This window comes from Dermacentor andersoni, chromosome 4, assembly GCF_023375885.2.
Source record: "Dermacentor andersoni chromosome 4, qqDerAnde1_hic_scaffold, whole genome shotgun sequence".
NCBI classification, from domain to species: Eukaryota; Metazoa; Arthropoda; class Arachnida; order Ixodida; family Ixodidae; genus Dermacentor; species Dermacentor andersoni.
The window spans coordinates 55872148-55897771 of NC_092817.1; the positions used below are offsets into that span (position 1 = coordinate 55872148).

A 25624-nucleotide genomic window follows, 5' to 3' on the forward strand; every position below is an offset into this window, starting at 1 on the left:
GTTACCTGGTTCTTAAGTTCGAGCGAGGAGCTGTTATTCTCGATGACACCAATCATTTGCGTCACCTTGTTGGTGGTACTTGCATTTTCTTTCGCCTGTAAAAAGGAAATTTACATTGCACTACACTGGATCTGGATATTCTTCTATGATAAAACCATGCACTTTTCATGGCTGACACACGGATTTGTATTGCAGGTTGCTTAATATAAATTATCAAGGTATGACAGCAGAAAACTAAAGACGGTCTTGAGCAAAATATAATCTGTACAAAATTAAGAGGATGTACTTGCAATTTTCTCAATGGCTTGGCTAAGACGGCGCAGACACTGCTGGACGGCGCTGTTTTTCGGATCCACGTGGAGAATTTGACGGGCGTCTTTGAAAGCTTCGTCTATTTTCCCGAGTGCCTCATAGGCTTGACTCCGCCGAAAAAGTGCCTTTACATCCATTGGGTTAAGTTCCAAAACTGCAAGAAGGCGCGTTATTTACCTGACAACAAAGTTTGAGTGCAATTTGACTTACCTTCCGAAGCGTCCTTTAAGGCGCTTTCATATCTGCCAAGTTTTAAGTTAGCCGCGGCTCTGTTGTTCAGCAAGACAGCTCTCTCCTGGCTGTCCACAATCGACAATGCCCTCGTGTACTTGTCCAGAGCGCCTACGAAATCTCCAGCCTTATACAAGTCATTGCCTTCTTGCTTGACGTGCTGTGCATCACTCACCGAAGCGACTGGTTCCGACGCGTCTGTGGTCATTGTTTCTCCAATGATATCGCAAAGGCGTGCTGCGCTCACTCCGCCGTGTACTCTCGCTAAGACGCTCCCGGCACTCGTTTGTTCCCCAATGAGCAGCCAAAAATAACTTGCCGGCTCCTACGACGGCTTTCTAGATACTTCTGAAGTCTCGTCCGTGTTGTCTCAGATGCATATTGGCACGCTTCGCTAGAATACGTCAACTCGAATACGACGGTACGTTCGGCGCCAGCTTGCCCGAAAAACGAAACTGACAAAAGTTTATTCACGCAGTGGATAAACACCGTCAAGGCGTGCACTGACAGGAACGCAAAAACGAAGCTTCGTAAGTGCCTTAAAAGGCACTAATAATGCTTGTTACATAATGCCTTAGCAAGTAGCTATTTGCTCTAATCAAAAATAACACGTGCTTCAATCAACTGCTTTTTCATTTCTGTTTTAAGTATGATATCAGTGATATTCAACCAAAAGGAGGCATTGATTCAACAAAACGTACCAAGCAGCAAAAGGCGAGTCGTATGCGACGGGAGCGTCATCTATGACTGCAACAGTGAACACTGCTTCATCATCATCATCGCTCGCACCACCGTGGTTGGCACCGCGGGTCGACTGCGCTAAGGTGCGTGCTCACTTAGCGCGTGCGGTAAAAATAAACGCCTCAGTGCAGCATTTCAATGTGCTTAGCCTTGAAAGGGTGATCGTCAGTTCAGTGCGCCGGCGTTTCGAATGTGAACTACGGCGCGACCTCTAGTTTCGGCCAACATCCTTCGGTGTTCGTGTAGCTGCTGTGTACCCGCTGTTGAACATATTTAAAGCGATGCAGAAAAACGATGGGTTCGAATCTCGCGGTAAAGAAATTTACTAGACGAGATAGCGCGTACTACAGCATTTGTACCGCTCCGTCAAAGTTGTTCCCTCGGCATGGTGAAATCGCAATCGGTAGATATATCTAGTATGCCTGGTTAAACAGGAAACTCGTGGAGTGGCACGATAAACGCTATTCTTGAGGGCGTGCGATAACCGATAATGCTCAAAATGCCCAGCATTAGATATAGCGCAAGTAGTTGGAAGGCGGTCGAACCGCTGTCCTTGCCTGACCGCAGCATTGCGCTCGTTCCAGTAAGCTCGTTGGTACATTTCGAAGAGCTTTTTTAGAGCTTGAGTTCTGTTTCAGACATGAGGCTGGTTATCCTCGAAGATGACGGCGAAGTGGCTGACTGGGCGGCCAAATATATTAGGAAACGCATTCAGGATTTCAACCCAGGTCCAGACAAATATTTTGTCTTGGGTCTACCTACAGGTAACGCTGAATTTGCCGAAAATATGTTGACTTTGTGGTTGTGTAAACACTTCTTTTTTTTTTTTTTTTTCAGGGAGCACGCCTCTAAGTTGCTACAAGAAGTTGATCGAATTTTATAATCAGAAGACTGTTTCATTTCGATATGTGAAAACTTTCAACATGGACGAGTATGTAGGCAAGTATACAAGCTGTTGTATTTGCCTATAGATAGAGGGTGCCATGAGGAGATCAGCTGCTGACAATGTAGCAAAGGCATTTTCACAAGGGACAACATTTATTGTAGTTCAGAAAGTGTTGGGTGCATGTACATGATGTCATACCCTGTTTTCTTTACAAGCTTTATTTCTTGATTGTTTCATTTGCTACCTAACTTGTACTGATTGTTGTCAGAATGGCCTGCACATCGTTGATATGCCATCTCCGATTTCTTTTAGACACTGTCGTTAGTCTAGCTGCGAGGTCACATGCATCAGAGTACGCAATACAGCCTGTTTTTAGGATGTAGAAGCAGTAATGTTTTAAACTAAGTATAAATTGATTGACACCATATCAAACCCATGTGTAATATTTCTTAATTGGTTTCCTGTTGTCAATGAAAACTGAACCAAAATGTTATTTTTGTAGCTCCAGAATGTTGCCAAAAAACAAGTAATTGCTTTCAGTTGAGGTTAGTCGCTTTTTCTGAATCTTTTCATCTGTTCATATTCATACTTTCGGTTGCGCACGAAACACACATTTATTGTCTGCATTAGTGACTCAACCGTGTTGCCTCATTTGTAAATGCACACGTTTGTGTGATTTTAGAGGCGGCAGTATCATTGTTTCCATTTTCAGCGCAGTGCGTCAAAAGGCAAGTGTGTTAGTAATACACTAATGACTGTTGAAAATCGGTAACCGTCAAATAGTTCCGATGGCAAGAGACTGATATAATCGCTGAAATGAAGCACTTCTTAGCTAGGTGGTTGCTTTTGATCACACTTATACATAAACTCAAGTAGATGTGATACCAATGAAGCATTGCCTCTGATGTATTGCCTCTGAGGTGTACTTTCACAATGTGATTTTTCTGTAACTACTTGCAATGTGAGAAATGGCATGCATACCTTTGTTTCAATCTTTCTGTGCTGCTCAGGAGCACTTTCGAGTTTTTGTGCACAATAAGTTGTTGCTGTTTTCCGGTAATTTTTATTGGCTTATAACACAAATGCACATGAATCGGCTTGAACCACAATCTTTTTCACGATGGAGAATAACAAATTGAACTGTTTCCTGATTTGGAACAAAAATGGTAACGAAAAAGTCATTTTGTCACTCTGATTGTGATTAATTGGAATAAATGTGCCCATAAACCTCAATGTAAGACATGCAGAATAGTTCCATAGAATGTAATGTTGTGTTGAATCACTGCACTTGGCAGCTAGAGCAGCAGTTTTTGGCCTGATAACTAGAATACACTCAAACATCAGCAGAGTTCCTGACAGAAAATACTATGAGAACGGCGTCAAGGCAAAATTATAGTAGGAAGTACAGAAAATGGGTTCAGGAAAAAGTATTGTGGGAAAGTTTATGTGAAGATATCTTTAGGCATGCCTAATGACACTGACAGGAAAATTTTTTCCATTGTTCTACTGTTTGGGACAATTGTACATGGATGCACGGTATACAGTGCCCCCCTGAGTCATTTGTTGGTCTGTGCACCAAAAGTGGTGGCTGTCTTCAGTTTGGGTGTGGTGCTTTTCAACATCCATTCTGGTAGTGCATGCCTGTGTACATATCGTTTTCTGCAGTGCATAACCAAAAACATTGGCTTGCATGAAATACAAGTTTGCTGTCACACTTCATTGGTTTCAAGATTAAAGAGTGCAGGCTCTGTTTTCTAGTTCTGTGGCAAGCTACTGCCACATAGTGCAGCAATGCACTTTGGTCGCTGCTCAGTTACTGCAAGTGGGTGACTCATCCACTGCAGTACATATTCGCTGTGGAATTATAGCTAAGTTGAGTATTCTTGCACTGGTTGGCTAATGAGGGAAAGGCAAGATTTTAATGAAACTGCATACCCTAAGCAGAATAAAGAGCATCGGGGCAAACAAAAATACTGTAACATAAATAAATGTGATGAAACTGTCAAGGCACTGTACGCAAATCCATTTGCTCTCAAACATGCACATAATATGTCAGCAAGCCATACAGCTTGTGTTGCAAGATCGCTGTCGTCGATTGATGCTGCTCTTGTTGAAGAAGGCACAGGCTTGTAGGGTACACACTGCTGTTTATTTACACTATTTTACAAACATATATGAAGCACTTCCATTAGCACCTTAGAATATTGTCTCAGCAGCTGTTGTATGATGTTAACTTGCACATTCTCCGAGTCGTTCTGCTCGTCCACTCCCCGATCCTCCACCGCCTTTTTCGCCGAAATGCCACACTCTGCAGCTCTATCCAAGATCAAGAATTTGAGGGGAGTGGCAGAGTTAAAGAAACTCTGAGCAGAGGGGACAGTTATCATTTTCTATAAGGCATCTGCTCTGTTGACTGTCACAAAAAGGAAAACAAAAAGAGGTGGTGTGTACACAATTCACAACGGTCACTGGATCTAACTTGGAGTACTGCTGTTCCACTTTAAACTGGGAAAGTCAGTGCATTACCTTTAGGAATAATGCACAAGCTATTAGACTAAAGCAAATCTCTTCATATTGTGAAGGCAAGTAATTGTGCCTGTTCATAATAATGATAGGACAAGAGAAGAGATAGTTTTGCTGCAAACTCCATTTGATACAGTATCTTAAATTGAATGATTGGTAAGACTTATGGATTTCCATTGCTTTATCTTGTTCAACCTAAAAGGTTCTTGAACCACATTTTGAGCGTGATGAGTAATTACTCTCTGTGGGTGGGGCAACGCAGCATGAATGTCGGAGACAAGTTATATGGTTGCGCACAGTACATGGAGATAGCACTCGGAATGTGAATACAGCGCCTTCTCCTCCCCCCTTTTTTCGTTTTCTTCCTTTTTTCTTTCTTTCTTTTTCTTTTTTTGAAGATGGGGCTCCCCACTGTTTTTTGAACTGCTGGTCAGCTGACATCAGGTGGCAGCAACCCCTAGACACGATCCATCAGAGGATAGCTTCTTAATCGCAAATTTCATTTGCCCACAAGCTCATACATGTGTGCATTCCCTTCCAGATCTGCTAGGGATTTCTACGAAATGGTGAAGTAGTGGTTATTATTGTCCCCCTTGCCCTGTCAGCTCTGTAGGCAATTTGCTTGAGGTTATGAAATGTGCTATCAAAATGTGTTATATGTTAACCACGAAAAGCACGTTCTTGCCCCTAAGTAAGCCTGAAATCTGCTAATATGGCAGCACTGTTAACCCCACCTTTTGCATTTTGACAGAGCATAGTGTGGGTTATTCTGGAATTATAACAATTCGACATTGTGCACCTTGATTTCACTCAAATATATGAAATTGCAGGGCTGCCACGAGACCATCCAGAGAGCTACCACTCATACATGTGGAACAATTTCTTCAAGCACATAGACATTTTGCCTGAGAATGCCCACATTCTGGATGGAAATGCAGCTGACCTGAATGTTGAATGTGATAGGTTTGAACAGCTGATCTCTGAAGCTGGTGGAGTGGACCTCTTTGTTGGAGGTGAGGGCAGAGGACGTTGACTGTTTTCATTGAACTTGCTTTCATTACAGCTTTGTTATTGCCGAGAGAAAACAATGCAGGACCTGTTGTGAGAACAGAAGCTCAGGCGCAAACAACTGAGGTGCACAAGAAATTATTTCTTGTAAAGTATGATTCACTCTTAAATTACACCCATACCTTATAATTAAGCCAATGCAAATTGCAATGTTCCTTCATCTTTGTCAGATAAAAATGCCTGGTGTGATGTGTTAGGGAGGCATCCACACACAAAACAGTCTGCAGGCTTTCATGCCGTATCTGAACTGTAATCGATGATGCAATACTAATTAGGGGTTCCCTTTAAGAGTGGACCATACTATACATGCCTGAGCTGCTGTTCTCAACTGATTACTTCAGTGCTTTGGCAGAGAGAAACAAGCAATCCTAATTTGCAATCAATTACCAAAAGGCATTGGCCCGGATGGACACATCGCCTTCAATGAACCCGGTTCAAGTCTTGTATCTCGGACACGAGTGAAGACCCTCGCCAAGGACACAATTGTGGCAAATGCGCGTTTCTTTGGAAATGACTTGACCAAGGTTCCCAAGGAAGCGCTGACTGTTGGCGTGGGCACTGTGATGGATGCACGTGAGGTGGGATTGCCTTCTGTTTGTGGTTTCATAAAGCAACCCTGCTGACTGGTTTCGTTTTTTCTTTTTTTTCCCTTTTTCAGGTCATGATACTTATTGTTGGCGCACACAAGGCATTTGCCTTGTACAAGGCAGTCGAGGAGGGTGTCAATCACATGTGGACTGTGTCTGCATTCCAAATGCACCCCAGGACAATCATAGTCTGTGATGAAGACGCAACCAATGAACTACGTGTGAAGACTGTGAAATACTTCAAGGGCCTGATGCATGTGCATAACCAGCTAATTGATAAGGAGGATGTTAAAACTGATGACCAGAAGAAGGCTGACCAGCAGTGAACTATGTTCACCATAGACAATATGTGCATATGTTGCACCACAACTCCGGGATTATATTATGGCGTGCTGTGTGATGGACACTGGCGCATTAGTGTATACAACACTATTTACTAAGAAATAGAATGTTAATGCATCTTTGTTAATCTAGCCCGAGATATTGTATCACTTTATTAAATGCATATAAACTGGTTTTTGCCACATTGATTCAGTGTGTGTGCCTTTGTCATTGCAGTGCTTGGCATGTATGATGTGTCCTTAGTGGGGCATACCATTTGGATCATTTCAGCAGTTAAGCATTCACTTTTGCTTCATTGTGCTTTGGTGCGGTTCTGCTTTTTTCTTGAATGCAAGATTGTGTTTTGCATAGTAAGCTTTTCTTGTGTCCTACTAGCCTGTTTTCCTGCCGTCACGTTGGTTAGACGTTCACGAAATGTTTGCTATGAGCTAGCTGTAGCTTACCTGGTTAGAACACACAGGGGGAGAGACTGTGCTGGGTGCCCGTCAGTGAATCCCCTCCATTTCAGAGTGATGTTACAATTTTCCGTAGAAATTGCATGTTAGTAATGTATGCAATCCTAAAATTATGTATATTCCTCGCAAATGTCAATGCCTGTTAAAAGCGTCAGGAAAAAAAAAAAAAAAGAAGCGGCGGCAAGCCTTGTATGTGAACTGTGGCCTCGGAGATTGGGTGACTCGCAGTTGCGCGGTCTCGGAGGTCATGTCTAAATTGGGCATACCGCGTAAGCTGTATGTAATCCGCACATGCGTTAGACAGTTTGTTTTGAGTAAAAATGAAGTGAAATTGTTTTAGGATTAGTTATTTCCAATGCGAAAGTAATTATTAGTTCGGATTTTTTGACGTCGTAATAACATCGCTTTAAGTCTACCGTCAATATTGCTCTTCGGTTGTCTTGAACAGAAGCTGTCGGTGCTTTCGGCGTTCTGTTCGTCGATGTTTTTGTGCGTATCAGCTGGTGGGCCAGTTACTAAGGCAGGTGAGTCTCACCTGATGGAAGTAGCATGAGTAACTGCTTTCCTGAGCTACGCTGTATTTTGTGCGATTGTAGTTTTCAGCGCAGTAAGTGCTAGTCTCGTCTGCAAACATGAACCCTGCGATATCGAAGTTCGTTCAGAAGAAGGTGATTTATCCTGGCATCGGCGATATCCCTCGCTTCGAAAAGGGTGCGAAGTGCACGTTCCACTTTTGTGTAAAGCGCTTAAGCACCGATGAAGATGATCCGGACGGCGTTATTGATGACAGCCGCAAGCTTAATCGCCCCATGGAACTGCTCATCGGCAAAGAATTTAAGCTTCCCGTTGTGGAGCAGTGCATTAAGTCCATGAAAGTGAAGGAAGTGGCCGAGTTTACGATAAATAAATGTTTGCTAGACAACTACACGCTCGTATCGCAAAGCTACCGCGCATTCGCCGGCGTTGGGAAGCCACACAAGCGCCGTTGTTGCGGTATGATGGAGGAGAAGTATACCACTGGTCACGCAGACCTAGATAAGCTAGCGGAGAAACTGGTGGACTTATCGTGTACCTTTGAACTGCTCAAGGTGGAAGAGCCGGGCGAGTATGAAAAGGACGTCTGGGCGATGACGGCTGAAGAGAGGCTAGGTGCCGTACCTGCCTTGAAGGAGCAGGGCAATCGGGCTTTTCAAGCGGGCGACATTGACACAGCCGTGAATAAGTACAGGGAAGCCCTCGAACACTTGGAAAGCTTGCTCCTTCGCGAGAAACCGGGCGACGAAGAGTGGAACGAGTTGTACAAGATGAAAGTGCCGATTCTCCTGAATTACTCGCAGTGCCTCCTTAACCGGGGCGAATTCTACGAGGTCATTCGTCACACTTCCGAAGTGCTCAGCAAGGATCCCAACAACGCAAAGGCTCTGTTTCGCCGAGCAAAAGCCTACTTCGGCTCTTGGAGTCCGAACGACTGTCGCGCGGATCTGTTAAAGCTTCGGGAAGTTGACCCGTCTCTTTCGAAGCTTGTGAACATAGAGCTCAAGAGGCTCGAAGCAGAAGAAAAGAAAAAGAACAAGGAAGACAGTACCAAACTTATGAGCATGTTCAAGTGATCAAGTTTGTCATACCTGTACGCTCAAGTAAATTGAGAACTGCTGCGTGAGCGCCGAAAAGAGCTTTCCGCTAGTCGATGTTGCAGAAAATAAATTTTTACTGTTGTTGGCACCTTCCTATGTGTTTTGTTTCTTTTCTTGCCTGTTTATTATTATTTTTTTTTAATCTTCGTAATTTGTTGCTGCTGTGAGTGTGTCTGCTCTAACTTTTTTTGCCTTCCTTATTAACAGTCGTGTGACAACACCGCAAGGCCTGTTGTTCGGCAAATGTATGAATAGTTCTTAAAATAGATGGGTATAAAATGCAGGTAAACTATTCGATTGTAATATTTCTTTTATTATTGAAGTCGATTACCCGTGTGCTATAAATAACAAGGTAGAGCGTTTTGGCGAACTTTCCGTATTGTGGCGTCTCTGTCGTATCAAGCCTGCAAAGGTGAAAAACACGCAAGTGAGAAATTTGCCCAGCAAACTTATAAGAAAGAGGCATTCGCTGTGTTGTCAAAATATGCGGACTCGAGCACAAACTCGGTCTCTAAAGCGGGCACTGAAAAATAGCGCGATAAAAACGAAACATACAATATTTAATGATCTGTACTGCAGTTAGCTATTGGGACGGGAACAAACAGCGCCTGGACGGGACGAAGTGAGGACGGCAGACAAGGCGCGCTGAACTGCTAACAAGTTACAACCACTGGTATTATGCGGGGAATGCAATATATACAAAACACAGGCCCAGCGCACAAGATGAACAAAAAAATTCGCAGGCATTGCACTCTGTCAAGGTGGGCTACTAGCGGAGCTGTAAAAAAGACAAAGCACACCACTAAGTGTTAAAGTTACTTATATTGGGGCTTTTCTCTTCCGGGTCTGCAGAATATATACTCTGCGAACACGCACAATCTCTACTGATAGCGGCTCAACCTGTCGAAGTGTCCAGATTGAAACGCGCCAAGCGTCTCAAGATGCTGGCTTGCCCGCAAGCAATTCGTAAGGGCGTTCGATATCACTTGTCGGTGCATGCGCCCGTGGCGTAATGGTTTCAATGTAGGGCTTCTGTGCTTATATGTCCCGTGTTCTAATTTTGCCGGAGGATGATTTCAATAATGTTTATTTAACAGAGTACTTGGCGACAAAGTCGAAGAGACGGTTGAAGCTAGAAGGACGAAGCTTAGGCAAATCCATGCACTTCCCATAATTCCCACGCTGGCTGAACTGCACCGATTGCAGTTCCCTTAAGCTTCCGCAGACACTATAGTGCCAGAGTTCCCTCTAGTAAATATTGTATCAAACTGTGTGTTGGGTGGTTCCTTAGCTTTCTGCATGCGATGCCAGGTGTCAGCGCATGCCTTACTGGTTTGCTTTGCTTCCTCGTAGAGGGCGTGGGAGTTTTGAGGCACGGACATTGATAAATGTATGGGAGGGTAGACATATACAGTTCCGCTGTAAAACACGGTATCTGCGCCGGGATAGCAATGAAATTATTACATAAATTGCGTCGTCATATCTTTTTTTTTAACAAATTAACACAAATTACTTATTAATCTAGCTGTGAGAAGAAAACAAAGAACACCTTTCGTTGACTACGCACACGCAGTTTATAAGATTCCGCTCGACTGCAAACGTTGCTAGATTGGCCAAACAGGCCCATGTTCTGACGACTGGTTGAGACAGCATGCGTACTCACTGAAAAGGTCTGTACCTAAGGTCTGTACCTAGTCGTTTAGCCCAGCACTGCAAAGAATGTAGCCGCAAACCTATCTTTGAAAAATGCACAAGGTTAGGTAGATATACAGAGCAAAGAACACGCGAGATTTGCGAAGCGTTTTGCATACAATCGCATGGAAACTCCTGCGTCAACGTACCCTCTGTTTCTCTGAATAGCTGTGAGATTAACTATTTGTTAAAAACGTGGCAGCCTGCTATGACGATGCACGTGGTGTGATTGTTTCATTGGTATCCCGGCGCAGATAACATGTTTTGTTGGCCTTCTGAGCGGAGCCTGTTTTGTACATATTGCATTCCCTGCATTCAACAAGCACTTCGTTTTGTCCAAGCGCTGTTTGTTCCCGTCCCAATGACGTACCGACCAGCACAGACCAGCACACTCCTGCAGTTAGCTAGCTAAAGTGCTAAAAAGAAAAATTCGCAGTTTCGCCCGAAAGGCGAGACATCGATTGCTATAGCAAATTAGTACACAGCAATACAAAGTAAGGATAGTAGTTCTATCGTCCATATAAACTTGTAAACATTCACTTACTAACTGAATTAATAAGCATGCTGTCAGAGCGCACTGGCAAACATGAACACATCACACTCGATGACCGCGAACACTCGCTGTCAAAACACTGGGGTGAGGAAGCGCGGCAGCAGCAGTGAGTGAACTTCGTGCTCTCTATCACCCGCCGCGGTAGCTCAGCGGCTACGGTGTTGCGCTGCTATGCGCGAGGTCGCGGAGGCCACATTTAGATGGGGGCAAAATCCAGAAACGCCCGTGTCCCGTGCACTGGGGGCACGTTAAAGATCCCCTGGTGGTCAAAATTAATTAATTAATGCACTACGGCGTTCCTCATAATCAAATCGTGGTTCTGGCACGTAAAACGCCAAAATTCAATTCTTCGTGCTCTCTATCGCGTCAGCACAAGCTGAACGGCGAGAACATAGCACACGCAATGATATGAGCCGTCGGGGCACCTAAATTGCCTAGACTCCACCCCTTCGGCGCACCTAGATTGCCTAGAATCCACCCCTGACGCAGATCGCTTTCAAGATGCGGCCCACGCGGCCGCGCATACGCATTTGCTACCAGAGTACAATGCCGCCCCCGCCCCTCCCTCACCTCTCCCCGGCGCCTCGCGCGCGACGGAAGACTGTGTGCTTCCTCTCCATTTTCCTCCCTTCCTCTCCCTTCCGCGCGCGGATTGAGCCGCGGTCATTGGCTCCCCTCGCACGCTTTCTCTCGCACATACAGCATACGGCGCGCGGTGACGGTGTTATCGCCCTTGGACTTTGTGCGGAACGTCACGGCGACGGCAAAAATGCGCCTGAAGTGTCCATACAATTGCTCTCGCAATAATAATAGCACACTCTGCAATGACCTGCAGTTTGACTAACCAGCAGGGCAGCTTCACTGCTTTATACGTTACTATGCAGAGAAGCTACCTTTCGGGCACGGATTATCAGTGGAGAATTCACGTGATCGAAAAGTGCTCTTTTGGCTCGCCTTCACATGGTTAAACAGCTGAAGTTAAGTTGCCACTTAAAGTAGTAACCATATTCAATACATTTCGGCCGTGCATACAGCGTCAGAATCGCAAGCAGTAGATCGTGATGTCGGCAATGTGCGGCAGAGTCACCGTCAATTTGATGTTGATCCACCTAAGCGCCACGAGCTCATAGGGCAACACCACTAACGAGCTTGTGGGCGTAATCAGTGCAACTACGATAAACAAAATTTGCATGAGTTCTCAAGAAATATAATCAGTAGTCTGAGGCAAGTATTCAGGAGGGGGAGGAAAAGTAGGGAGGTCAACCTTGAATCGAAGCCGACGTTAACTAATTAAAAAAAAAAAACTGAGGGAGCCATGACAGCTTGCTTAGTTGATATTACAAGTATGTCGGTCCAAAGGCCCATAATATTTCTTAAATATTCTCGCTCACCTTACTGTTGTTAATTGGTGCTAAAAAAGAGGTGTTGTGAACAGTGCGGGCTTTGGGCCATTATTGAGTTTCTTTTTTCTCGTTTTTTTTTTCTGCGTTCCTTCTTTTATACGCGCAACTCTTCCTAACATAGTCATGCACCAACTCGGCCAGCGAGAAGTTACTTAAACCACCAAGAATGGTAGGCCCAATACCCGTTTATTATAAATAAAGCATTTGCAAGAGCCCGGGACAGTAAGCTTATATAGCAGCTATCTGAACACCACGTTTCGGAAGCATTTGTAAGAAGCAATATGTCATTTTTATTGCACGTACTTCAACTTGTGCGATTGAAATCGACCACCCTGCTAGGAAGCGTTTCTTTTGAAGTATTTCGGAATTTTCATAAATTGCCTGTGGCAGATAGCATATTTGTTGTCCTCGAACTGGATTATTCGAAAAGGCGGGTATACTAGCACAACAAATCGAAACACATATTCAACTAATTACCAAAAATAAACTAATCAACTTCCCAATTAATTACTTCACGGTACATATCGCAATTTACAATTTGTAGCCGGCAACATTGCAAGACGAATCCACTTGAAATGAATCTGCAAGATGACACCAGTTTCGAGATATTATTTTCCTGAGACGAAATGCATGGGCGTTCCAGTTATTCTTGTGCTTCAATGCGTAAAAGAGCGTTTTGTTAAAAAGGTAAGTGTAACAAGAGTGCATTTTTACGGCGAGCATGATGGCGCATATCTCCAAACGCGTCATTCTGGCAATTCATTCCAAGCGGATGCGCCTTGCAAACTCACCGGTAAATTGCAATATGTGCCGTGAAGTAAACTGTGAAGAAATTAATTACTGAATTTAGTTAGTTCGTTGAATATGGATTTCGATCTCTCGTGCAAGTCGTGTCCGCCTGTCAGGATCATCTAGCTCAAGGGCTAGAATTACGTTATCTGCAACGGGCGATTTTTTAAAATTACGCGAAACTTAAAAATGATCACTCCGTATATGTCCCCGACTAAAACAAAACTATATTTCACGGTCACTAATTTCAAAGGCTTACGAGTGTGTTTAACAAGTCTGCACATTACCCTTCCCTGACCTCGCCCCTCTATCCGACGCGATATGTTGAAAACCGTACTAATAGTGCTGCTACTTCTAAAATCACTTCTAAAGCCACAAGTGCAGGCAATGCATGCGTGAAAAGTTCGAGAAAAACTGGCCTGCCTGAACCGAAAACCGTTATTTTTTCTTTTGGGCTTCATTCCAGAGGGAAAAAAGAAAGAAAGAAGTTATAACGTTCCATTTCAATTCTGGTTCAAGCAAAAATAGCAGCTTTCTTTTTATGTTTGTTTGTTTTTGGTTCAGTTCGAGTTCGATACCCTGCATTCAGCTATGTGCTCCGGAAAGGAAAAATGGGCGATTCTAGAAATTATACTGGTTCCGATTCTTACGGGGTACATTAATTGACTGATGCTGCGTGGCAGAGAAAAAAAAAGCTGCAATACGCGCTACGAGCACTGACCAATTGCTGACTTCCATACGTACCGAACCTAACCATGCCCGTAGCCTCCTCCATGGTGTCCGTAGTGTCCCTTGTGTCCGCCGTAGTGGTCGTGGCCGTACCCTCTGTTGCCGTGCCCGTAGCCGTGGTGACCATGCCCGTGGTTGGAGCCGCCGTAGTGTCCCCGCTTGTGTCCTCCGTAATGACCGTGGCCGCCGTACGAGTCATGCCCGTGGTGGCCGTGCTTGTGTCCGCCGTAGTGGCCCCTGTTGCCGTGGTGTCCCCAATGGCCGTGGCCCTCGCCGTGTCCCCCGTATGCTCCGTGGCTCCCACCCCCTCTGTCCCAGCCCCATTTGCGTTCGTGGCCATAGCCGCGGTCCTTCCAGTGCTGACCGTGGTGCTTCCAGTGTCCGTGCCTGTGGCCGTGACCCCCGTATGCACCGTGGTTGGAGTGGCCCCCATGGTGGCTCCCTCCCCAGCCTCCGTAGCCGCGGTTTCCGTGGTGGCCGTGGCCACCGTAGTGACCGCTGTCGTGACCCCCGTAGTGCTTGTTGCCGTGACCGTGGCTGCCGTGGCCATAGCCGTGGTTGTCGTGCCCGTATCCGTGACCGCCGTGGTGGCTGCCGTGACCTCCGTAACCGCCGTGACCTCCGTGGCCTCCGTAACCCCCGTAGCCCGTTTCTAGGGCGACGAGATCGTTGCTGAGCTTACTTTCGCTTTCCACCGCTTTCGTTTCCGACGAGGCTATGGCGACGGACTCTTGCAAAGGACCATTGCTCTTTTTGCACAGCGTTGATTCGCACGAACAGAGTAGAAGAAACAAGGAAACCCGTAGTATCTGAAAACAAGGAACGTTGTTGTTAAAATATCGCCATTTAAAAGAAATCCCGAAGGCCCCGTATATTAAGGACGCTTGGCCTTGTTAGCATAGCGCGAGGCGAGTTGTATCGGTGTCAGAGCACCCAAGAAATTGTCAATCCTTGCCGAAACGAATGGAGACATTTTGCGAGCGGGCGAACGGAGCACTACCGGTGTTAAGAATGGCCGTACGGGGTGGCAACGTGCCAGCTTTCAGCCCGCTGCACGTGTTCCAAGCCCACCAGTCGGGGCGCCCTTCCGAGAACTGCGGTCGGCCGGCGGCCACGTGGCGCGCGATCAACTCCAGAAATTGGTACTGTTACGTTTCGCCTACAACGCGCGGTAATGCCGGCGCGGATGCAACGGACGCCGGGGCTTCGTTCAAAGCGGCGGACATTTTGGCCCGTTCGACGCCGCCGCAACGCCTACCCGCCAAGCGTGTCCAGGCGTGGTTCAGTGCCACGTGTCTTCGTATGTGCGTGTGTGTGTGTGTGCCCACGCTTGTCAAAGCGCGGCAGCCGGGGAGCGGAGCTCCCCAAGTGAGGAGCCAGCAGGTCTGTCCGTCGGCGGGTTGGCGATGCGTCACTACACTCGGCTCACCATGTCTCTCGGCTCGACCGTGCGCGCCGTCGTGGGCTCATGCTCCGCCGTCGCGTGGGCTCATCCCGTGACCTTCCTTCTGGCCCGCGACGCCGAGAGTATAAGAGCAGCTGCCCCCGGACGCCAGGAGAGAGGCTCCGATTTGTACTGTTGAGTTACGTGCTCTCCCGTCTCTCCACTTCGGTCGACCTGACCGGCCGCTCTTTTGCTATGTTAGAATAAACAAGTTGTTCTGTTACCAGTCTTCTCTTGCTTTGCCGGGACCTTCGGATGCTTCCAGTGCCCCAGGCCGCCAGGCCAACGCTACCCTTGGGGCTTGCGACCCATTGGCAATAACGGGCGTCAGCACCGAGACCCCCAACAACTGGTTGCCAGCGGTGAGATCGCGACAACGGAGGCCAGCAGCGAAGAGATGCGGTTGAATGTATGCTGAGCAGCACAACGACCATCCGGGAGCAGTGCAACGAGCCCTGTGTGATGACTGGTTGCCTGCAGCGGAACGACTGCGCTGAAGTCTTGGCTGCGAGGTTTGGTGAGTGCGGGACTTTCTTCTTCTGAGTTTTGCCAGGCTTTTGTTAGTGTCAGAAACAGAGCTGGTAATTGTGGTTGTCGTTGCTGCCGGGTTAGTTTGCGGCAAGACAATAGTAGGCAGTAGAGAAAGCAGCATTCAGAGCAGCCATGGATTTGAAATCGTTGCGCAAACCGAAATTGCTGGAGCTTGCAAGATAGTTGGGTCTGGATGTCTCAGACAAACTCAGAAAACCAGAACTGCTAAGGGCTATTCTTGAGTTAGAAGCTGAGGATGACGAGCTGTCGGAATGCCTTGAGACCATTGAGGAGAGGGAGACGGCAAAAAGACAGGAGCGTGAACTTAAAGAACAGAAAGAGAAAGATGAGCGTGAACGAAAAGAACAGATAGAACGAGAGCAACAAGAGAAAGAAAGAGAGCGCGACCGTCAACACGCTTTGGAAATGAAGCGTCTCGAGTTAGAGATGGAACGCGCTCGTAATGGAAGTCAGGCACACGGTGCAGGAGAACGAGTATTGTTCAAAATGACTGACCTGATGCGGCCGTTTAAGCTTGGAGAGGACATTGGTTTGTTCCTGGTTAACTTTGAGCGAACGTGCGAGAAGCAGGGGTTCTCTCGGGAAACGTGGCCACAGCGCTTGCTCACTTTGCTACCCGGCGAGGCGGCCGACGTAGTCGCTCGCTTGGAGAAAGAGGAGGCAGAGGATTTCGACAAAGTGAAATCGAGTCTGCTAAAAAAGTACCGGCTGTCAGCGGAGGCGTTCCGTCGGAAGTTTCGGGAAAATGAGAAAGGCAAAAGTGAGTCATATACAGAGTTTGCGTACAGGCTTATGTCAAACATGCAGGAGTGGCTCAAAGAAGAGAAAGCGTTTGGTGACCACGAGAAAGTTCTGCAGTGTTTCGGGCTAGAACAGTTTTATAGTCGGTTACCTGAGAACGTGCGGTACTGGGTCTTGGATAGGCCAGACGTTAGTACGGTGGCTAGAGCCGCTGAGTTAGCCGAGGAGTTTGTGACGCGTCGGGCTCGCGGAGCTAAGGACGGTCAAAAGGGTGAATTTGGCTCCAAGTTTGAGAGGCCGAAGTTCACACCCATGAGAGCAAAGGGGGACACACGTAGTTCGGATGCAAGTGAAAGCAGTCCGACCGAACGTACGGAGACGGCGGCAACCGAAGCCGAACGCAGAAAGCGGTTCGAGACGAGGCAAGCGCGCGTTTGTTATACGTGCCAGAAGCCGGGTCACTTTTCGGCGCAGTGTCCAGAAACAAAAACAAAAGTCGTGTTTTTGTCTTTATGCAGCACTGACGAGAACATGAAGCTTCTCGAGCCTTACATGCGAGACCTCCTCGTGAACGGGAAAGAGTGCCGAGTGCTTCGCGATTCCGCAGCTACAATGGATGTAGTTCACCCCTCTTACGTAGAACCCGATATGTTCACGGGCGAGTGCGCATGGATCAAGCAAGCAGTGGAAGCTCATAGCGTGTGTCTGCCGGTAGCAAAAGTGCTTATTGAAGGACCTTTCGGAGCACTTGAGACGGAGGCCGCAGTGTCATCTATGCTGCCCCCCCAGTACCCGTACCTATTTTCGAACAGGTCCGATCACCTCCTGCGCGAGAAGGGGCTTTTGTTTGGTGAGGCTAGCGTTCAGGCCTTAACCAGATCGAAGGTTCGGGAGCTCGCTGCAAAGGCGGTAGTTGCGGGGCCGACGTTGTTGAACGATGAGAAAGGGTCAGAGGCGCAGCAAGCTGGTATTCAGAGCACGCCCGAACTGAATAAAATTGCGCCTGTAGCGTTAAAGGCACCAGATACTGGAGAGGAAAATCCCGACACGGGAAAGTTAGAAGAGCTGTCTCCAGATTTGCTCATCGCGCCTACGTCAGACGGACTTAACAGGTTGCTAAAAGTCAGCCGGTCGGCTTTGATAGCCGAACAAAAGAAGGATGGCAGCCTAGAAAACATACGCTGCATTATCAAGGAAGGTATCGCCAAGAAAAATGCTCGCTTTGTGGAAAGAGGTGGGGTCCTGTACCGGAAGTATCTAGACCGCAGGGGAGTGGAGTTCGATCAGCTGATCGTGCCTCAATGCTATCGTCAGGATCTGTTGCGCTTGTCGCATGGGGGTTCGTGGTCCGGACACCTAGGGGTTAAGAAAACTAAGGACCGTCTCTTGCAAGAGTACTATTGGCCAGGGTGTTTTCGGGACGCAGACCACTTTGTGAAGACATGCGACACCTGTCAGCGGGTGGGCAAGCCAGGGGACAAATCGAGGGCGCCGTTGAAGTTGGTACCTATCATTACGGAGCCTTTTAGACGGCTCGTTATTGATACAGTGGGACCTCTGCCGGTAACAGCCACGGGGTACCGACACATTTTGACTGTGATCTGCCCAGCGACAAAGTTCCCTGAAGCAGTGCCGCTTAAAGAACTCAGCTCAGTTGAGATAGTCAATGCACTACTGTCCATATTTGCGCGAGTTGGTTTTCCTGCAGAAATCCAGTCAGATCAGGGTACAGTGTTTACTAGCGCTTTGACGACAGCCTTTCTCGAAAGGTGCGGGGTAAAGCTGTTACACAGCTCAGTGCACCACCCCCAGTCGAATTCCGTTGAGAAGCTCCACTCCGTCATGAAGCGCGTGTTGAGAGCATTGTGTTTTGAACATCAAACTGACTGGGAGCTGTGTCTGCCTGGAGTGATGTTTGCATTAAGAACCGCGCCGCATGCGGCTACGGGGTTTTCGCCAGCTGAGCTGGTGTACGGTCGCTCGCTGCGATCTCCGCTTCGCATGCTTCGAGAATCATGGGAAGGCAGGGGCGACGACCCAGTCGTGGTAGAGTACGTGCTTAAGCTCCTCGAACGCTTAAGAAGGGCACAGGAGTTGTCAGGTGAAGCAATGGCAGAGGCCCAGCAGAGGGCCAAGGTTTATTATGATCGGACAGCCAGGGCCCGTCGTTTTGAGGTGGGCGATGAGGTCATGATATTGCGCACATCGCTAAAGAACAAACTCGACGTGCAGTGGGAGGGCCCAGCACGGATTGTTCAAAAACTGTCGGACGTTAACTACGTGGTGAGTCTGCCAGGAAAGCGGAAAGCACAGCAAGTTTACCACTGTAATCTGCTCAAACCCTATAAGCAACGGGAAGCAGTGGTGTGCATGATGGTAAACGTTCCCGAAGAGCTTCCGGTCGAGCTTCCGGGACTAGGCTCAGTGACGAACAGGAAAGACACCGATCAAGTCATTAGTGACTTAATAAGTAAAGCATCGCTGTCGCCTGAGCAGAAAACCGAACTACACCAGCTCTTACAAGAGTTTCAAGGTCTGTTCTCTGAGAGGCCTGGTAGGACTTCTGTCCTTACTCATGACATAGAACTTACCTCCCCAGAGCCAGTACGATCCAAGGCGTACCGGGTGTCACCCCGTCAGAGCGATATTATGGAGGCTGAGGTAAAGAAAATGCTACAGCTCGGTGTTATTGAAGCGGGTGAGAGTGATTATACCTCCCCTTTGATTTTAGTTGAGGTACCGGGCAAGGAACCTCGTCCTTGCGTCGACTACCGCAGGCTTAATTCCATCACTAAGGATCAAATTTATCCGATCCCTAACATCGAGGAGCGCCTTGAGAGAGTGAGTAGCGCTCAGTTTATTTCCACCCTAGATCTTGTCAGGGGTTATTGGCAGGTTCCACTTACAGAAGAGGCTAGTAGGTATGCGGCGTTCATTTCACCAATGGGGACATTCCGTCCTAAAGTTTTGAGTTTTGGTTTGAAGAACGCGCCATACTGCTTTTCAAGCCTCATGGATAAAGTGTTGCGGGGACAGCAAGAATTCGCTTTACCGTATCTAGACGACGTAGCGATATTCTCCGCATCCTGGCCTGAGCATATGGCCCACTTGCGGGCAGTGCTAACCCGCCTGCGCGATGCGGGCTTGACAGTCAAGGCTCCCAAGTGCCAGTTAGCACAGGCCGAGGTTGTCTACCTCGGACACGTGATTGGTCGGGGTCGTCGCCGCCCCTCTGAAATAAAGGTGGCCGCTGTGCGAGACTTCCCGCAACCGCGCACGAAGACCGATATTCGGTCGTTCTTAGGTGTCGCCGGCTACTATCAGAGGTACATCCCCAGGTACTCTGATATCGCGGCTCCCCTAACGGATGCTCTAAGAAAGACAGAGCCGCAAACAGTCGTCTGGGATGAGACAAAGGAAAGAGCTTTTAGCGCCCTAAAGAGCGCCCTAACAAGCCAGCCTGTGCTACGATCGCCCGACTACACAAAAGGGTTCGTTGTTCAGTGTGATGCTAGTGAGCGAGGCATGGGCGTTGTATTGTGTCAACGGGAAAATGGAGAAGTAGAACACCCCGTCCTGTATGCTAGTCGTAAGCTGACGAGTCGTGAGCAGGCGTATAGCGCCACCGAGAAAGAGTGTGCGTGTATCGTGTGGGCCGTTCAGAAATTGTCATGTTACCTAGCCGGCTCGAGGTTTATCATTGAAACGGATCACTGCCCTCTCCAATGGCTGCAGACCATCTCTCCCAAAAATGGCCGCCTCCTGCGCTGGAGCCTCGCTTTGCAACAATATTCCTTTGAGGTACGTTACAAAAAGGGGAGTCTCAACGGTAACGCCGATGGCTTAAGTCGAAGCCCCTAACGTGGGAATCAGCCTCAAAATTGCTTGTTACTGATGTTTTTCTTCCTGAGGCAGGATTTTTAACCTATTGCTTTTGTGTAGTGTTTCAAAGTGATGATGTGCTTTCTAGTGCAATTTTCCGATTTGTGGACGCTTTCTGAGTGCTGCTAAACTACTGTAAGGAACTAGGCAGCAGTATAAAAGGGGAAAGAGCCTGGCAGGGCTTAGTGAGGGTTGTGCCGTGCTTGCTGACTGAGCGGTTGACTTTCGGCGTAGTTCTAACGCTTGCCGGAAACGAGAACAAAAATGTCAACTCTCCCGAAGTCACTTTGCAGTGTCCTGTGTGCACCTGAACGTGAGAACGAGGCCTTCTCTGTGCGCTGCGCTCAAGAAACGCCAAAGGACGCCCGACTTCGGTTATGAGCATCATCGAGCGACATCCCTCCGGACAGCGGATGCAGTCCCCTGACCATCGGGATCTCCTTCCCCCGGCGGGGCGGTCTGTTACGTTTCGCCTACAACGCGCGGTAATGCCGGCGCGGATGCAACGGACGCCGGGGCTTCGTTCAAAGCGGCGGACATTTTGGCCCGTTCGACGCCGCCGCAACGCCTACCCGCCAAGCGTGTCCAGGCGTGGTTCAGTGCCACGTGTCTTCGTATGTGCGTGTGTGTGTGTGTGCCCACGCTTGTCAAAGCGCGGCAGCCGGGGAGCGGAGCTTCCCAAGTGAGGAGCCAGCAGGTCTGTCCGTCGGCGGGTTGGCGATGCGTCACTACACTCGGCTCACCATGTCTCTCGGCTCGACCGTGCGCGCCGTCGTGGGCTCATGCTCCGCCGTCGCGTGGGCTCATCCCGTGACCTTCCTTCTGGCCCGCGACGCCGAGAGTATAAGAGCAGCTGCCCCCGGACGCCAGGAGAGAGGCTCCGATTTGTACTGTTGAGTTACGTGCTCTCCCGTCTCTCCACTTCGGTCGACCTGACCGGCCGCTCTTTTGCTATGTTAGAATAAACAAGTTGTTCTGTTACCAGTCTTCTCTTGCTTTGCCGGGACCTTCGGATGCTTCCAGTGCCCCAGGCCGCCAGGCCAACGCTACCCTTGGGGCTTGCGACCCATTGGCAATAACGGGCGTCAGCACCGAGACCCCCAACAGTACTTGGCGGAGCCATCCGGGACAAAGCAGTTCTACGAAGCCCTCTGACGTCGGCACTGAAAGCTGGGCGGCACCGAGAACTGCGGATGACCGGCAGCCACGTGGCGCGCGGTCAGCTCAGGAATGTGGTACTCCGCCGCGCCACCCGAGACGGAGCACAGTTCTACGAAGCCCTCGGTCGTCGACTCCGTAGCCTTTGTGTGTATGGGCTCGAACGTGTGTGCCTTTGTGTGTGTGAGCCATAGTGCGGGGCGGCGGCGAGTTTACAATGCTTGGACGAACCTTCCCGACCATTCCTGCTCCGACACACCTCATCCTCCAAAAAGGCGGGTCATCTGGAATGACGTCGAACTATGACGTCGAGCAAGGGCTTATAAGCAGCGTTTGCCGGCTGCTAGGGAGTGCTCGTGTCGTGCTCGTTGTTGGGAGCTGAGTGCTCCTTGTCATGCTAGAAATGAACTAGTGAGCTGTGTGCTCGTAAACTGTTTGCTGTATGTTAGTTTTGCGGGCTCCATATGGGAGTCGCGCTAGTCAGCCAATGTATGTCCTGTTTCTAAATGTAAATCCTGCAATTAAAGCCTGCCCGCCTAGCCCTGTCGTCCCAAGTTCATCTCTGCAGCTACGTCTGCCAAATCCTACACCGGAAACCCAACACCAGCGACGCCTGAAATGAAGTCCTGGCAAAGACGCTGTCTGCGTATGCTTTGTAGGCGTGTCCTATCAGGTCTTAGGAAAGATGTGGGCCTGAACGAAGTTTCTAGTTTTCAACGCCACATTTCTGGTATGTGTCTCCTGCGGAACTTCCCTGGGCCACTGACAGACCGCGTTGAGTGAAGACGCTACTAACGGAGGTGGTGTGACGTCATTTGTTAACGACCGATGGGTCATTTCAGTAGCCGTCGGAGAAGAGATGTACGCGGTGGACGCGTAACAGGAATATTAAGCCAAGACGACTATGACTATGTGCTTTACACGCCACTCTTGTTTACTCAGGATCTGCCCAAGGATCTTAGCGGCCATTTTATCCCTGCATCGACAAGTTTCGGCTGCACTCTAACTCAGCCTAACTATATAGGGTTCGAAGTGAAAACAACTTATTGAATACTTCATCGTCTGTCGCCAACAGACTGTTGGCAACGGTTCGCAAAGGAAGCTCCGCTCAAATTATTGATGTATTCGAAGTGCATTCATTGCATGCTTGCTGTGGCCTTTCAAGTATTACTCAGGCATATGGTTTGGTGCTTGAAGTTCATCATGTTTCACTGCTCGTGCGTCCATTATCCCCGTCATGTGCCGCTGCAGGGCGCACAAGCGTGCAAAGGACATCACGCTTGACGAGGGCAGTGCGGGCGAAGCTGTGTATACGAGTATATGACGCGCACAACGCCTAGTTTTGCCCACTGAAATTGAGCCTATATCCTGCACGTGTTGTCGAGCGCTGCTGAACAAACGCAACTCACCTTCGGCGCACGGCCCATGGTTTCCACGCTGGCCGCGCTTGGGCAAGCTTCACTGCCGTTTTCCTCACAATTCGCTTTTATACGGGGGTTGTACCGCGTCTCCGCGTTCTACAGGCGTGGCGGCCACGTGGTCCTCGGAGATGTCGTCGAGGCGCCCCTCAGTGAGAGCGTGGCCGATCTGCTCGGTTCGAAACAGCTGACTGGTCACGAAAAAAAGAAACAAGGAAGAACAATGCCGATCCCTGCTCTCTTCTTTTTTTTTATGTATGCCCTTTAAATCTTTTTCTTTCTTTCTTTTTTTCTTGGCATCAGCTGTAGCGCAACCGAAAATCGTTCGGAAAGGGCGCAGTCAAATATCCGCGTTCCCTTTACGCGAAGTAATTGACGGTTTCCGCAAGCGCCTTAAGCGGAGGCGGCGTCGTATTCGAAATGAAAGGGGCAGTTCCAAGCACGTACGCACCAAGGTTAGTTCTTTATTTTTTCCAGAGAATCGTCTGTCGGAAACTCTTGTGCTTTGGGCGAACTTGTTATTCATTGTTTTCCTCGGTCACCAGAGCAAGCAGTGAAAGTGCTCTTGGTGTTGCCCGAACAAATGCGTCCTTATTGACCTCCTCAAACACCTCCCTCTCCTATATTGTGGGATTTTTTTTATTCGCTTTCTTTCTTTCTTTCTTTCTTTCTTTCCTTTTTTTTCTACTTTTCCCGCTCAGTCTTTCAGCACTGTAGGAGTCACTCTTGTTCGAGGTCTACGTTCAGCTTCGCCAGCAGAGCTGAAAAATGCCCTCCGTAAGTCGCGGCAAACCACAAGGCCCGACATCGCAGTGCACTGCGAGTGAAAGTTGTCCGGTGTCAACTTGTGTCGTGAGCTTTTCGGCTTCTTTCCGCGCGAGCTAGTTGTTACATGATAATTATGTAACAGGTCGCACCTCTTTAGCTTCGGCAAATGTAACCAGAGCTCCCAGACAACGAAAGTGTGGTGAGAGACGGGGGGTAAAAAGAGGAGGGAGGGGAACGCCTGAAGAAGGCATTCTGAGACCGTACGTTGTATCACTCGTATAACAGAGGTGTTCCAAAGGAGAATTTCTCGTGAATGTTAAACACAGCACGACACAGATTCATCCTTAACAACACAACAACAACACATCATTCTTGGCAGTGGCATTCGGGATCTATATGCGATGATTAAATATATTAACTGATTAATTAACACTTATTTAGCAGCAATGGAGGATATGTACCTATCGGAAATACTGAAGCCGCTTACTACGCAAAGTACCCACTCGTGTGCTAGAAATTTCATGCCCTGCGCCCGTGCCCTGCACCCCTTTCTAAATACTATATGTGCTTTAATAGGGGATATCCGAAATTTCATAAGCAGGCTTTCCCACACAGCTAACTTGGCCTAACCAAGATGGCCGCGTTCCAGCTAGTAGAACTGTTAAACCTGAGACACGCGTTTTCAAAGTTTCGATGGTGCGAGGGAGGGAAGGCAGCGGGAATTGTGTGTCAGCAGCCCGCATGCTGACACCCTAATTACGATTCTAGCTCTAGGTCCGCCATCGTGGATAGCTCAAACTAGCCGCAGGAAAGCCTGCTTACGGAACTTTGCAAGGAGGAACGTAGCCTCGAACCAGCGCGCTGCCCCGCTCTCCTCCTCGCAAGCAAAATGAATCGGAAGCAAGCGTGAAGTGCATCTTCAGCCGCGGCGACTTCGTGGACACCGCCGCTGCGAGAGCAGAGAAGCGTCCGCTTTGTATTTCCAGCAGAAACAGAAAGGACTTGGTGCCATCGCGTGTATGTTCGGAAGCTTTTGATCTTAGTGAGCGCTCGGCGATGAACTCGGAACTCAGCACCCATTATCGAACTGGGATATGAAAGAAAGGTGCGTATTCGAGTCGGTCAACTATTGCGAATGGATGAAGTGAACTATTTCTCCGTTCACGCACATTAAACATACTGTGTTCCAACGTGTCCTAAGACTATCATGCTTGGCAACCAACATTGTGGTGAAAGTCGGCCGAGGACGTATTATGAAAACAGTACGTGCCGACTAAGAAATACAGGTGTGTTCTTTTCCATTCTGTAACCAAAGCCATGCCTACCGTGTGCCGGCCGGCCCTAGTTCACACGGGCTCTCCCGTGCTTCCGAATATCGCCGGGAAGCTGTCGACGCCGCTCATCGCGCGCTGTATTACTGCAGAAAATAAATTAAGTTGCTGTTGCAGAGTGTAGTTGTTCGTTTTGCAGCTCTCTCGAGTAGGCGAGGTGCCCTTGCACGCGTGAGGCTTATAGCACGTGAAAAGACAAGGACGAAAGGAAGACGTGAAGACACCGCCTTCCTTTCACCCTTGTCTTTTCACGCGCCATAAGTCTCACAATGTCATACCAACAAGCCCAAATCACTGCATTACAGCCCTTGCACGCACAGGCATTATTCGAGTCCTAAGAGTGCTGCGCAATATAAACGCGTTGCGTGCGTCAGGTTGATCGAAG

The 25624-nt window shown here is 48.4% G+C and overlaps 4 protein-coding genes across 6 annotated transcripts in view; 2 read left to right on the top strand and 2 right to left on the bottom strand.

The window, feature by feature from the left end:
• The window catches only part of unc-45 (unc-45 myosin chaperone), a 41315-nt gene extending 40149 nt beyond the window's left edge, over positions 1 to 1166 (bottom strand). The window contains exons 1-3 of the mRNA XM_050184387.2: positions 523 to 1166; positions 291 to 466; positions 6 to 95 (exon numbers count right to left, since the gene is read on the bottom strand). Coding sequence (XP_050040344.1) covers positions 6 to 95; positions 291 to 466; positions 523 to 751 — 495 coding nt within the window. The 5' untranslated portion in view covers positions 752 to 1166. The remainder of the gene's footprint in view (positions 1 to 5; positions 96 to 290; positions 467 to 522) is intronic.
• Positions 1167 to 1277: 111 nt separating this feature from the next.
• Oscillin (glucosamine-6-phosphate isomerase Oscillin) lies at positions 1278 to 6878 on the top strand. Of its 3 annotated transcripts, none has more exons than XM_050184391.2 (6): positions 1278 to 1367; positions 1923 to 2048; positions 2122 to 2223; positions 5524 to 5706; positions 6155 to 6339; positions 6420 to 6878. In XM_050184391.2, the coding sequence occupies exons 2-6, from the start codon at positions 1925 to 1927 to the stop codon at positions 6672 to 6674; spliced, it is 849 nt and encodes a 282-aa protein (XP_050040348.1). In that variant the 5' UTR covers positions 1278 to 1367; positions 1923 to 1924; the 3' UTR covers positions 6675 to 6878. The 3 variants fall into 3 exon arrangements, with proteins under 3 accessions (XP_050040348.1, XP_050040347.1, XP_050040346.1); XM_050184390.3 differs by lacking the exon at positions 1278 to 1367 and adding an exon at positions 1385 to 1867; XM_050184389.3 differs by lacking the exon at positions 1278 to 1367 and adding an exon at positions 1385 to 1596.
• A 689-nt stretch (positions 6879 to 7567) lies between these two features.
• On the top strand, positions 7568 to 8871 carry LOC126537198 (AH receptor-interacting protein-like). The gene has a single exon (XM_050184388.3). The coding sequence runs from the start codon at positions 7778 to 7780 to the stop codon at positions 8753 to 8755; it is 978 nt and encodes a 325-aa protein (XP_050040345.1). The 5' UTR covers positions 7568 to 7777; the 3' UTR covers positions 8756 to 8871.
• A 118-nt stretch (positions 8872 to 8989) lies between these two features.
• Positions 8990 to 25282, bottom strand: LOC126536686 (uncharacterized). The gene is made up of 3 exons (XM_055073797.2): positions 23132 to 25282; positions 13961 to 14754; positions 8990 to 9183 (listed from the first exon to the last, which is right to left on the bottom strand). The coding sequence occupies exons 1-2, from the start codon at positions 23147 to 23149 to the stop codon at positions 13966 to 13968; spliced, it is 807 nt and encodes a 268-aa protein (XP_054929772.1). The 5' UTR covers positions 23150 to 25282; the 3' UTR covers positions 8990 to 9183; positions 13961 to 13965.
• Positions 25283 to 25624: the final 342 nt, after the last annotated feature.